We start from the raw sequence: 15063 nt of genomic DNA, 5'->3' as shown, positions 1-15063 counted from the left end.
GTAAAGGAAAATGCCTCAGGAGTTATTATTTATGCAGGAAAGTGTCTCTTCCAACAGAAAAAAAAAACCCTGCCTACATTGCAGGCATGCTTGCATCATGGTGCAAGGGAGCCTGCGTTGGCGCTAGGCAGCATATTGTACACCAGCGCAAGGAAAAGACAGGATTGTACCGTATAATGTTAAATATGGTGGATCCCTACCCTTTCCCGATCATGCAGCGCAGCAAGAAGGCATGCTGTGCTGCTTGATTTCCTGATAATGATGCCCCTAAATACCTTGCACTCTGTGCCTAGGAAACTCCCACAGCTAGTGCATTTATAAAAACATCTCGAGCTGTACACAGTATCAATAAATTAGGCACTGACTGGATTCAGAGATCTTTGATTTAATGTCCCGGGTATTAATGCAACACATTGCTGATTAAGACGAGTCCCGTGCACGATGCGTCACATGGCGCCCACGGCCCTCACGACAGAACCAGTGCATCCAGTACATTCCAGAAGCAGAGACATACATTCACCGAGGAAGGGCGTGGCGGCTCTTGTGTTTCCTTCAAGTATGTACAGAAAATAGTTTTCCGAGACCTGAGCTCCCTGGAACTTCCTTCAAGGTATCAGGTTCCGCTGAACGGGTCCCCCAGTCCATGTCCCGCAGCGGTACGGGGCCGACAGGTCCCTCCAGCAGGGACACAGACTCTCTGGTTCCATGAGACATCACACCAGCGGCTGCAGCTTCTCCGGCGTTCACCTCTTCCCTTCATCTGGTTCCTCTGACAGGAGGTTCCTGTTCTTGCAGCTCTCCTAAACAAAAAGGGTGAATCTTAGTTTTCGCTTATATTATAAACATTACACCGAAAAATGCTAAATCATTTTAATGTTATGACATTGTGGCGTCATCAAGTGAAGGACTGGAGCTCAGATACTAGTCCTAAGAGCACAATCAAAAGACAGAAACTCAAGTGAAGCCCACGTACACAGACGCTCCATTTTAATTTGGCAAATGGAGGCAATAGTTGCCTCCCAATGCCAATCGTATGCCAGTGGCGGCAGTCTGCCTCAATTAGTGGTGGTCCACAGCAACAAGCCACCATGTAACGGAAGGAATCCTTGAGTTAATCTCAGCCACTGGTGATTGCTTACAGCTGCATTCCAATCCACCATTTTTTCACCCTCCATACAACTCTAGGCAGAGGCCCACCTTATGTAAATCAGTTCTGATCCTGCTCCTCAGGGGAACAAACATATCAGAAATGCGGGCGCAGCCCCCTCCAGAAGGGAAAACAAGCAACCCCAGACAGATTGCAGCCTATTTGGGTCTCATCACTACAGTGCACCTTGAGTCCTATAGCACAGTGAGCAAATGTCACACATTTGGGCATAAACCCCTTCTGTCTAGAGTGGCATGGTTAGCTAAAGACGTCGGACTGGAATGTAGCACCAAGCTACCACAAGCAGCTGAGGCATTCTATCCATCACCTTGTAATTTTTTGAAAATTTTTTGTTCACAGGTGGAGCTAGCAGAAGCGTCACACTATTCTAAAGCTGTTCCCACCTCTGCAACTGGCCACTTAAGATCCAAATTGGGTCCACCAGTAGGGTGTGTACCCTCACTCCAACTCAAATGCCTCATGTGGCATGCTGGAGCTGTCGCACATTCAGGCCACAGGAGAAATATTGAAATGTTCCTGATCTTGAGTAGACAGGCTGCAAGGAGACTGCTTGCAACACATTTAAACAGAGGGCCTTGGACCCACTCAACGGCAGACCCACCATTTGGTACATTGATAGCCATTCGGTTAATCGGTTTAAAGACCATTTTACTTCCTGGAAAAAGAAAATTTTAGAGAGGCGAAATCACAATATTCTTTAAGTTTTTTCATATTTCATCCAGGGAACGTTTTTAAACAACGTTTTTTTGTAGACCTACAAACCTACTTGAGATTACGTAAAATATAAACGTACTCATATCTCACATAAATACAGTAACAGCCAATCAAACCCATATGTGGCCACCTATATTTTGAACAGGACGCTGAAATGGCAGCCGTTGAGAGCCAGGAAATAAATCATACATATGGTGGTCTGTTAAGACTGCCATTGCAAGATGTGCTGGTTTACTGTATCGACATTTCTGCAGGAATGACAGGCCGATAGAAGATTGCCCTTGAGAAATAGGTTACAGTACTTGGATATTTGTATTTCTGCATCAATTCCTGCAGGTTTTTCCTCATTGATATTTTTCAACTGAACATCTTGCCTACTTTGAGCACGTTTAATCATGCGCTAGGGTAAAACATGCCGTTGTGAAGCGTACCATCAGTTTGATAGCTACTTGGATATTGTGAAGTGTTCTGAACCAGACACCAACCTATACGTTAGGGAGATACATATCCTGCATTTTTACATCAGGAGAGTTGCAAACTGAAGCTTGGAGATACCGGACTCTTATTGCTTCCAGAACTAGATACCGGTACATTACTTTGGAGAAACGATAATCTATTGGTTTATTTTTTATTGGTCTGAACACTTACATAAGAATTACATGGTACAGAACATTACCTACTTATTAAGCCCTGAAGAAGTCCCATGAGGGACGACACGCGTCGACAGTCTTGTCCATTGTGCGTTGTGTTTTTAAAGAAATTATCTATGGATTATAGGAATAAAGGAACAGTTTTTCTACAATAAAAAATACGACCTTTGCTTCTTAATTTGGGAAGACATCCATTTACATATTTCTCTGTGTTGGACTATAGATAATATTTCCTCTACAAACTATTTATTTGTCACTTTTGAGAGCAGGACCATTTGTGTTAACATGTCGAAATATGTTAATTATTTTTGGCAGGAAATTTGTTGTATCTTTACCTTCTTATCTCCGTCATACAAGTGACTTTCTCACCAAATTAAAGGACATCCAATGGTATGATAATTACACCCTACTATCCATGGACATCACCTCCCAGTACACTAGCATCCAACATTATGATGGGTTAGGAGCATGTGAATATTACCTAAAGGGACGCCCCATACACTGCTACCATCATAATGAGCTCATTTTGTTTATGATTGAATGGTGTCTCAACATTAATTTCTTTTATATTCGATAAAGTGATTTATCAACAACTATGGGTGACTGCTTCTCTACCAGCTATGCATGCTTGCATGTAGCCTGGTGGGAGGAGCAGGTACTGAGGGTCACCCACAGTGAAGAATGGAGTACTCGCATTGTTACATGGCTCCGCTACATTAACGATGTCTTTGCCATTTGGAATGGTGCGCATGAAAGTGCACTTGAGTTTGTCTCCACTATCAATAACAATGTGTTGAATCTTGAGTTTAATGCTAACATTAGCAAGACTGCTATTGCATTCCTAGCTGTTACCATCTATGTAGATAATGAGTCTTTGCATTCCAAGCTACACCATAAACACACAGCTGGTAACTCCACACTGCATTACACTAGCTTTCATCCTAAACATCTTATAGCTAGTATACCTTATGAAGAAATGATCCATCACTAAAGCTAGAACTAGGGCTAATATACTACAGAGGGAGGCACTGCTTACTGCTAAAACTTCCAGTGTAGTCTGTGACACCATTACAAACTCTGACACTAACACCTGTGGTACTGTGGACACTCGCCTTATTATCACCTACAGCAAGGAAGAACACGCCATCAGGTCCATTGTGAATAGACAATGGCGCTTTGTCCAGACAGACCCTATCCTGGGTCATTTTGTTGCCAACAAACCCACTATCGCCTACCACCATGCATTTTCAATGAGGGACGCACTAGTCGAGAGGAGCCCAGAAGTCATCACCAAGACCAATTGGCTTGCTGACAGTAAGGGGTTTCACAAGTGCAACACATGCAGAGCGTGTAGATTCGGCATCAATACTTCCCAAGACACTGCCAAATTGGTATTGGTATTGGTATTCAGTATTTGTAAAGCGCGACTATCGCTCTGGAAGGAGCATCCTGGCGCTGACTGGAAAGTATGCATAAGGTTGTAGTTAGGCAGGATTAGATGGCATCCAACACATACTCGTCTGATAGACTGAAGATCCATGTTTTTAGTTGTTTCCTAAAATGAGTTTCTTTGGTCAGGGACCTCAGGTGGTGGGGCATGGAGTTCCATGCACTGGAAGATAGATGGGTAAGGGTTTTACCCCCTTTGGTTTTTAAGTTGAAATTAGCTAGTTTTAGCAGGTTGTTGTTGGAGGATCTCAGGGTCCTCTGGGGGTTGTAGTGGGGGTAGCGTTTAATTAGGTATTTGGGGCCAATGTGGTTAAATGCCCGGAATGCAACGATTAGGATCTTAAAAAGAATCCTTTTGTGCAGAGGCAGCCAGTGGAGGGTTCTCAGAGCAGTAGATGCTGAAGACCTCCTGGGGAGTTTGAGCACCAATCTGGCAGCGGAATGCTGGACGCTCTGCAGTTTTTTGAGTGTGACTTTTTTCACACCTGCCATTAGACCGTTGCAGTAATCAAGGAGCGAAAGGATTAGCACGACCGCTACCGCCTTTCTAGCATCCGTTGGTAGGAAGTCAAAGAATTTTTTGAGGGATTTGATGATTCCGAAGCAGCTTCCTGCCATCTTCCTGACGTGTTGGTCGAAGGATAGGTCAGTATCGAAGGTGACTCCGAGGTTTCTTGCGGTTGTGACGGTCTGGGGGGGGGGGCTGTGGAATCCTCAGGCCACCAAAGATGAGGACAGAAGTTGACATTTTTCCCCATGGGGAGGATTTCTGTCTTGCTAGTATTGCACTTAAGGTGGTTTGTTTCCATCCACAGAAAGACGTCTTTTAAGCAGTTTTTTAGATTTTGTTCGGCAGTCGTTGAATTCTCATCTAACGGGACTATGAGTTGGGTGTCGTCGGCATATGATGTAACAGTAATGCCGAATGATTTGATCAGGGAAAGAAGGGGAATAAGGTAGACGTTAAAAAGCAGGGGGCTTAAGATGGAGCCTTGTGGGACTCCAGATCGAATCTTTTTCTCTGCAGAACTGAAAGGTCCTAGTGTGATGGATTGTGATCTTTCTGTTAGAAAGGATGTTATCCAGTCCAATGCCAGGTCGGAGATACCAATGTCCCTGAGTCTGTCCAGGAGTATAGGGTAAGAAATTGTGTCGAACGCTGCTGTGAGGTCCAACAAAATCAACACGGCGTTCTTTCTTTGGTCCTGTAATAGTTTTATGGAATCAGTCAATTCGATCAAGGCTGTTTCCGTTGAGTGCTGGGGGCGAAAACCTGATTGTTGGGGGTGGAGGATATTGTTCGTTTCTAGATGGTTTTTGAGTTCCCTGTAGACTATCTGTTCTGTGATTTTTCACAGAACTGGGAGAAGTGAGATTGGGCGGAGATTGGTAAGGTCAGAGGGGGATTTATTCGGTTTTTTCATTAAGGGCTTAACAATGCCTTGTTTCCATGCCCTAGGGACAATGCCTGTGCTGAGGGAGGTATTTACTATTTTGTTTATGATGGGATTAACAGCTTCAATCAGTTGGTGAAGGATTCTAGGAGGGCAGGAATCGGAGGGGGCACCTGACTTGCACGCTAGAATAACTTCCCGGGTTTGGGCTAGACTGACCTGTGAGAACGTCTTTAGATTTCCGGTTATTTTTCCTGCTTGTTCCGGGAGGATGGGGGACTGGGAGCTTTGGTATGGGGGAAAGTCTTTCTGAATGAGGTTGATTTTCTCTTCAAAGAAGTCTGCTATTTGATCGCAGAAATCTTGGGAGGGAGGTATTTCGGGCTGTAAGGCTTTTGGATGAGTGAAGGATTTAACTATTGCGAACAGGGTTTTTTGTTTTTGCTTAGCCTCATTGATGGCATTGGTGTCGAACTCTTTTTTGGCGCTTTTTATAATGGAGTGGTAGCTTTTCCTTAATTGGACATAGGAGTTTCTGTAAGGACTGTCATATGTTTTAAGCCATTTGCGTTCACCTTTTTTGCAGAGAAGATGGGCCTTGGCTAATTCTGGCGTGAACCAGGGGGCGTATATTTTGCCTTTATTATCAGTTTTCCTGATGCGTTTGGGTGGAGCGCGTACTCTGATTTCGTGTAGTATCCAGTTGTGGAAGAATTTGGAGTCCTGTTCCACGTTACCCGTCAGGCTAGGGGTCTGAGTCTCGAAGGTAGGCTTGAGTTTGAAGGTGTCTTCTACCGTTTTCCAGTTGACGTGGTTCTCTGGAAGTGAACTGGGTTTGATTGAATTTTTAGGGCGCGGGGTTCTGATGAGGAACGGGATCAGGTTATGGTCTGTCCAGATTTGTGGGACAGGGGTATGGGTTTCTAGAGGGGGAAAGTTGGTACAGACCCCGTCTAGTGTGTGTCCGGCTAGATGGGTGGGTTGCTTGACCCTTTGTTGAAGGTTGAAAATTTCCAAAGTTTGGTGGAAATTTAGTGTCTGAGCGTCCTCTATGGAGTCGAGGTGCAGATTAAAGTCGCCCAGGAGGGTGACATGTGGGTATCGGGTTAGGAGCTGACCAAGGGTATCACTGAGAGTTTCTAGAAATCTGGTAGCGGTACCTGGGGGCGGTAGATAAGTCCTCCTGAGAAGGAGGCGGACTCATTAAGTTTAATAGAGAATCCAAGGGATTCGGCTCCTTTTAGTGAGTCAAGGGTGAAGGTATGGCATTTGAAGGAGTTGCGCACTGAGCCTGTAGTGTTACAACACAGGTACACTTGCAGAACCGAATATGCCGTCTACATCCTTCAATTTAGCTGTGGCCTCAAATACGTGGCTAGCACAAAACTTCAGGTGCATATGAGGATTCTCCAGCACCTGAGAGCAATAGTCAACAATGACCCCACATACCCTGTAGCAAGACACTTTAAAGAGGTACGCAACAACAATCTAGACCACCTCAAATATTTTGTCATAGACAATGTGCCCACATCAAGACGAGGGGGCAACCGTGAAAAAAAGCTCAGACATTTAGAAACACAATACATCATAGAGCAAGATTCCAAAACAACTTATGGTCTCAATATGAGTGAGGATTTGTAAACTATCTGTGATTTCTGTGATTGGCTATCATGCGTTTTATGTATCTGCTGTATGCAATCTGCCTCCTCTGTGTTTAACATGCCTCTGTTGATTTCATGTATTTCACAGCTGTATTTCCATGTTTTCTGATCCTCTTGTTTGATCTGACTCTTCTATCCTGCTAAACATTTACTTACCTGGCTAGTCTTAGTAGCTTCCTACTGGAGAAGTGTGGCTCAATGGTTAGAGCGGCAGACCCTGATGCAGAGGTCTAGCCTAGGACCAGGGTTCAATTCCTGCCTCGGCGGGTCTTGGGCTCAATTTCCGCGGACCTGATCATTCTCGCCTCGGTGCCTATTCTAATCATGGGTCCCACTCTGCAACTCTGGGAAATATCTTGCTTAATCTCCACAACGGCCCCAACAACGCTAGGATGCCTGGCTTCACCTTGGGGGTGCCAGGAGTGGGCACTTCACAGGGAAAAGCCAGGAAGGGTTCCACAGCGGTATGCGTACAAGCGCCTGAGATACCCCTTCGGGGGTCGATTTGTTGCGCTATACAAATACTACTACATTTACGTTTACATTTACATTCCACTCTTAAGTCCTATTGTTTGATTCTCATCTATGCACAAAGCAATACATTTCACCTTTGCCCAGGCTGGGACAAGAATACTTGTTTCTTAGTAAGCACATTTTTTTAATTCACATGCCTTATCATATGGTTATTCCTTGCACTTTTATTCACTATGAGCAGTATCTGTACATACGTGCAAACTTTGGTGTTTGCCTTTCACTCATGTGGATGGACTCGCCCTCTACGTTTGATTCAATAAGTGTTTTCATTCACTTTCGATGTAAGTGCACAGCACGCCCGCCACATTTTGATACATTCTGACATTTCCCTCGACCATTCCTGGGTCGACTGTCCGGCTGCCCATATGGATGACACTACGTTATCATTGAGCTCTGCTTTGGGCTCCCTCCATCTCAGGGTCTACTTGCACCATCATCCCTGTGCGAACACAGCCCATTAGCCGGTCCCTCCTTTCCTTTCTTTTCTCATGTTCCTATTAGTTTCTCTCAGACTTCGAGACACCTGTTTCAGTTCGGCCATTTGTGATGTTCGTGACTGCTCTCAAGTTTTCCGTGACCATTACGGTGTTTATGGGTTTTATGATTCCGGTTTTCCACTTTTCTTAGGCCCTTTGCACCTCCACTCAGCATTATGCAGTTATGTGTAGACTACGCTATCAGTGATAATCATTTTCCTTTTCCTCTAATGATTTTGGGGTAGGGTAAGTAATTGAGTAGCTTCTACTCTCATACTCGAGCAGTCCACACTCACGCTGGCAGATACACAGTCTTTTCGTTATTTCTATGTCTTTTGACTTACCTTCCCATCACTTTCCTTCACGTTGACTTGGGGAGTTGTCGTAAAGCACGCTATGAGGCAACACTATTGTAATTACAATAAAGCATTTGCAAGTCACACCTGTAAAATTACCGTAAAGCATGACTATGTGTAAACCTAACGTAAAGCAACTTTCCTGCCCACTTATGTTGCTACTTGCATGTCTTTGCAGTTCGGACTGGACTGTTCCCATGAGGCACAGGGTCATTTGCATATGGCCATGTCTGAACTGGGGTGGCGGAGTGAGCTAAAGAATGATGATAGATTAAACCCATATCAGTTGACTGGGGGTGAATGCTTGCAATATTCAACACTCCGTCCATCATCCCCTTTGGTTTTGCTACCTGCATGTAGCGTGACATGTGATCAAGACCGCAGGTCAGCAGCCGCAACGCGTTATGGGGACCATGTAAACTACAGATTAAAAACTATATATATATAAATATATATATATGTATATATATATGTATATATATATGTATATATATATATATATATATATTACCTACTGGCGGTCGCCAGTAGGTATATATAGTTAGGACCTAGTTACCATAGGAAATTCCGAACATTCTATTTGGAATAACTTTGGCGCCGATTGAGGGATCTGCCTGTAATTCTCCTTAAATTTGCCTCACTGCGCTCCGCTCTTTCCCTGAATGTTTCGGGGGGATTCGTCAAGCGGGGACTGAGAAAAAATGGGGGTCCCAAAACGTGTTTTCCCCATGTTAATTTCTATAGGGACATTCTGACAAGGCTACAGCTCGAACGGCTGAACGGAATTATACCAGATTTGGCAAAATGGTAGGGACTGGTATGCAGCAGTGCCTTTTATATGTTTGAGGTAAATCCCTCCAGTAGTTCTTGAGAAAATTGAATTTGAAATTTTTCGAATGGCATTTGAGCAAATTACATATCTATATGCGCTCAACATTCTATTGGGAATAACTTTGGCGCCGATTGAGGAATCTGTGTGTAATTTGCAGAATTTTTCCCAGCTCCGCTCCTTCCCTGAAAGTTTCGGGGGGATTCGTCAAGCGGGGCCGAAAGGGGGTCCCAAAACGTGTTTTCCCCATGTTAATTTCCATAGGGACCTTTAGACACGGCTACAGCCCGAACGGCTGAACGGAATTACACCAAACTTGGCAAAAAGGTAGGGACAGGTATGGAGTAGTGCCTTTTTTATATTTGGTGAAAATCCCTCTTTTGAAAACTGGGCACCAAAGAGCAAAACCTCAGTCTTTCCTGAATTAAGTTTCAGGCAGTTTCTGGACATCCATACACTGACTGCCTGCATGCTGTCACCGAATCTTGCCCCAATTCCTGTGTCCTCAGTGGCTAGAGAGATAACAATTTATGTGTCATCTGCATAGGATGTCAGAGAAAAAACGAAAGATATTATTAGTTTGGCCAATGGAGTAACACAGACATTAAAAAGTGTCGGGCTAATCAAGGACCCCTAGGGGACCTCGTAAGGTAAAGAGTAGTAATGCGAAATAAATTCACCACATTATAAAGGGAAATTTAGAGTGAACATTGAGGGATTCTTGTCTGAGAGGTTTGCAGGTGTTACCTTTAGAAGGTACCCATCACAAGGGAGATGGATGTGAAGAAATACTGGCACTCAAACCTGGAGGACGTTTACTTTATAGAAGGAGGAGGTGTTCAGGGATAACAATGGTGAAATGTAAGGAATATGGAGGAAAACATTAAGATGACAGAAAAGCAGTAGACGGAAGGTGGGACAAACTGTTTTGAATATCATAGTTAAGATATTTCAAATTTTTGTAAAGCCACTCAGTAAAATCTGTATGAGTTGGTTCTAACTCGGAACTTCTCCACCTCTCCAAAGGGTATACTTACCATCGTTCTCTTCCAGCTCGTCATCATATGGTCATGGTCATTTACCGCTGCTTTCCAGCTTGCTAAATTCATCGGCCAGTCTTTAGGAACAGTTTCTAAAGTTGTAAAGAATGAAGATTATCAGTATATGCATACCTCAGCAGGAAATAATCTCCAATTTACAGCACAGAGCGGGTATATTAAATTATAGGAAAAAAACTGTTCCCAGTTTATACATTATATCTTGAATACAAAATAAAAAAACGCTATAAAAAACAAGTTAAGTTGTGGCAAAATGAAATAAATGTGTCCTAAAATCTTTGAGAATGTTAGAGATGCAGGACCTGAGCTCAACTGAAATGCATTTGTTTACACATGAACTAGTTCCCTGACTTAATTGGCTCAAATTGTATGGAAACAAAACCTTCCTAAGGGTTCTGGCTCAATCAATGTTTGAGGTTATTTCTTGGACATTGTCTTGGATTACTTTCTACATTTCCATAAACTCTGCTTGACCTCTCCGAACACTCTGCAAATGTACTGGAACTGTATTTATTGACATCCTGACTGACTGCTTCAACTCCTAATATTGAGACAAAAGTTGTTTCTTCAGTCAGACATTCACTGGTGTTTATTGCAATGTCCAAATGGATTTCAGGTGCAAGAAGTTTCAACTGAACACTAAAAATGACTGGTGCATTTAATTGAGTAATTCATAAGAAAGAATTTTGTATGAAGAACAAAGTAAAAAGAATATTTTTCTGAACAAAAGCATAAAAACACAGAATTAGATACCATAATTGCACTAACAAGTGGAGTAACCAGTAGTTTCCTAATGGCAGAGCTATTTATGGTTTAAATCTCTTTTATTGGTTTTATCAGCAACAATAGAAGCTAAGAAAAAGCAGTGTTACATCAGCGTTTTAGGACCCATCTCTCAAGGGTAGTATGCATTGCCATATATCAACCCTCAACTCCCCCCAACCCCCCCCCCCCTCAGGCCTAGTGACTGCTAAAAGAGGGAAAAGGAGAAGAAAAGAAGGGGAGAAGAAGATCTTTGGGCTACCTCATATAGGGGCTTACTTACGTCGTTACCTCTAAGTAAGGGCGGCATGGTCCTCATGGGCCTCGGCCAGTCGCAAGAGCCGTAGGTATTTTGGGACAAGTGGACTCCTGGAATTCTGAAGTCAGCAGGGTTTGGAAGGGCCCCCACAGTTTGGAAAATGATGCACTTTGGTTGGATAAGGAGGGAGTAATGCATTCCATCCCTATTATGTGCCAAAGATGGTGCAACCAACCTAAGTGTGTGGGTAGCAGCTCCGTGCCCAATTGAGAAATGATGTTCTGCAGGGCCAAGCCAATTGGTCTGCCCCACCGTGACCTAAGAGTGAAAGTGAGAGGATATGTGAGGCCTAGAACTATGTGAGCTGGAAATCTGAGAAGTTCCGTGTCCAAATGGGTATCGATATCTGTAATTACCTGCGCCCAGTATGCCTGTATTTTCAGGCAGTCCCACAGGATATGTAGCAGCATGCCAGGGTGCCTGCATTGGCACCAACACTCTGGTAATCTGGACGGGTTACATTTGTGCACTTGGTGGGATGTGTAATACCAATAGGTGACGATTTTTGTGGCACTTAGATGCTGGCAATGTTATGGGAGGTGTCCTGTGCTGTGCTCAATTATAGATATCTCCCCACTCCTTTACCGTTAGTTCCCTACCTATCTCAGTCTCATATCATAGCTGACTCTTTGATTTGGGGATCTCTGTAGTTGATACAGTTCTGAGACCAAGCTTTTGTCAGATGTCTTAGCTAGGAGCCAGTGCTCGGCTCCTGTTCGAACAGAGAGATGCATCACTCAGTGGCAGATCTGCATATAATGTCAGCACTCCAATTCTGGAAACGCAAATCCTGTATGGAGGGACTCGAAATGGAGGGGGCCCTCTGTATCGAACATGTGGCCCACTGACCTGCAGCCTGTCTGGTTCCATGCCATAAATGCAAGATCCTGTAAGCCCCGGTTAAAGTCTGGGTTTTTAACTATGGGTGTTAGAAGTGAGGGAAAGGACATTAAGCCCCTATGTGTCACAAACCATCCCATACTGCCAGTGATGCGCCAGTAATAGGGGAGAGATACAAGGTTTTGAGTCTTGCTTGCATAGGGAGGGAGGAGATGCTCCATAAGGCCTGTCCAGCCAGTGCCCTATTGTTATAAATTGGGATCTCTAGTTGGTAGAGGTAGGTACCTTTGTGCAAGTAGGGACCCTCTTCCTACTCAGGGTAAGGGAGTTGCACTCCTAAAATAACCCCTGCTTACCCCTTTGTTAACTTGGCACAAGCAGTCAGGCTTATCTCAGAGGCAGTGTGTAAAGCATTTGCACATAACCATCAGTAATACAGTGAAAACACTACAAAAGGACACCACACCAGTTTAGAAAAATATCCAACATTTGTATATATCCAAACAAGACCAAAACGATAAGAATCCAACATACAGTATTTAATATATACTTTGCAAGATATCCTTTAAAATTGGAGAAAGATCTCAAAAACACAGTTGGTTGCTCCATCCAGGGCTACCGCGAGACTGAAAACGACAGAATCCAATAGTTCCATCTGACCACGTTGGGTGTGTGTGTGGGGGGGGGGGGGGGTTTGGGAGTCGGCAGAATCGTAAACAGTACCTTTTTGCGTTGCGGCTGCCATGTTGGTGCGAGCTGGTCGTGGCAACCATGCGGTTGCGATTTATAGCAGTGCAGCGTGCGGTGCCCTCTTGGAGCTGTGCAGGCAGCGGCTTGGTGACAGTCGTCCAGTGGCGTCAGTGAGTCCAGGGCTACGATGCGGAGTGAGGCGGTGCTCGTTGCGGTGCTGGCAGGTCACGGTGCAAGTGACACAGGTCAGTTAGCGGGAGCTGGCGTCGGTCTGTCCAGACTGCCGTGTGGAGCGAGGTGGTGCATCGTGAAACGTGCCCCCAGCCAGGAAAGGCAGGACACACCTTGACCTCCCCAGTGGCTGTCTGAAGAGAATGCACATCCCCAGCCCCTGTCACTCCAAAGCCAGACAGTCAATCCACAAACCCAGCAGAGGCACACAGGCTGGCTAAGCAAGAAAATACCTACTTTCTACAAGTGGTATTTTCAAACACAGAACATAAAAATCATCTGTACTAAAAGATGCATTTTTACATTCTAAGTCCAGGTCTACTAAACCCCATTACCGATCTTGTCCCAATGGGAAGTTATGCTTATAAGATGGTATAAGTAAAACTCCCATTCTCTCCTACAGGAGAGAAGGCCTTTCAGTGGTGAAAAACGAAACACTGTAATTCACCACAAGGACATGTCACACACACCAGTACATGTTCCACCTCTACCACACACAGCACCCTGCCCAGGGGGTACCTTGGGCCTACCTTAGGGGTGACTTACATGAAAGAAAAGAGTTTAGGGCCTGGCAAGGGGGTGCACTTGCCAGGTCGACATGGTAGTTTACAAACAGCACGCACTCTGCAGTGGCAGGTCTGAGTTACATTTACAGGGCTACTTTTGTGGGTGGCACAATCAGTGCTGCAGGCCCACTAGTAGCATTTGATTTACAGGCGCTGGCACTCTCAGTGCACTATACAAGGGACTTACCAGAAAATCAAACATGTCAATCATAGAAACACCAATCCAAAACACAATTTACAACAAGAGCACTTGCACTTTAACACTGAACTGCAGTGAAAAAGTGTGCAGAGACACTAAAACAGCAAAAACAGAGTCAAAACCGAGAGGTCAGAAAGCAAAAAATACATGGGAAACATGCTAAAAGATGCCAGGTCTAACACCTATCCATAAATAACCAGCACTTTTCCGATTCTCCAACAAACATTCCATGAAGACCCTGAGCTGGGTAGCTTGATAGTAACACTGGAGATCCAGGAGACCTAGGCCACCCTCAGCAGGGGGTCTGTAGCCAAGGTCACTACAGAGATGCGGGCACCTGTCCGCCCACACACATTTTTTTGTCTCCTGTTGGAGGGAGCTTGATGTTCCGGGAGGCGGCGGTATGGAGAGTACCTGAAAGAGGAACGTAATCTTGGGGTGAGTCGCCATTTTAATTGCTGACATTCGGCCTAGCCAGGATAGAGAATAGAACTGCCAGCAGTGCATGTCTGACTTAATCTGATGGGTCAGGGACTGATAATTGAGGGCTACAGTATCAGCAATGGTAGAGGTGAGTAGGAGGCCAAGATATGGAATGGATTTCGGGGGCCCAGTGGATAGGCAGTGCTCGATGCAAGGCTTCCAAGGTATGTGGGCAAAGGGTGAGGCTGAAAGCCTGTGATTTATGTATGTTTATCTTAAAACCAGACGCTAAGCCAAATGCTTCCAGTTCGTGGGCAGGGAGGTTGAAGGCTCCTCCAGGGACACTATGAAGTCATCAGCGTATAGGCTTATAAGATGCTGTTCTCCTCCAAATTGCATTCCCTTTATCCGTGAGTTGGGGTGAACTTTATTAGCCACAGGTTCCATGTAGAGGGCGAACAACAGGGGTGACAGCCGGCACCCCTGTCAAGTTCCTTTGCCAATGAGGAGTGGGCGGAGGAGCATCCATTGACGCGGACCACTGCCATGGGCTGGGTATAGCTACTAATGATCCACTTTTAAAAGCGATCTCCCACGTCAAAGTGAGCCAAGGTTGCTGCAAGATAGGGCCAGTGGACTCTTTTGAATTATGTCTCGGCATCGACGGCTAGAAGCATTCTCTCCTGATCGTACCTTTGGGATTTATCGATAAGATGTAGAATACATCTGGTGTTATCGCTACAC

General features: G+C 44.7%; 1 protein-coding gene across 2 annotated transcripts in view; it reads right to left on the bottom strand.

Annotated features, from left to right (window-relative positions):
• Positions 1-372: 372 nt before the first annotated feature.
• SEMA4D (semaphorin 4D) overlaps positions 373-15063 on the bottom strand; it is a 1027601-nt gene continuing 1012910 nt past the window's right edge. For both annotated transcript variants that reach the window (XM_086961137.1, XM_086961138.1), the window contains 2 exons: positions 10269-10363; positions 373-800 (listed from right to left, as the gene is read on the bottom strand). In XM_086961137.1, coding sequence (XP_086817263.1) covers positions 744-800; positions 10269-10363 — 152 coding nt within the window. In that variant the 3' untranslated portion in view covers positions 373-743. The remainder of the gene's footprint in view (positions 801-10268; positions 10364-15063) is intronic.

Source organism: Lissotriton vulgaris, chromosome 3_1, assembly GCF_964263255.1.
Source record: "Lissotriton vulgaris chromosome 3_1, aLisVul1.2, whole genome shotgun sequence".
Classification (NCBI taxonomy): Eukaryota; Metazoa; Chordata; class Amphibia; order Caudata; family Salamandridae; genus Lissotriton; species Lissotriton vulgaris.
This window is presented reverse-complemented; position numbering and strand designations above follow the sequence as displayed.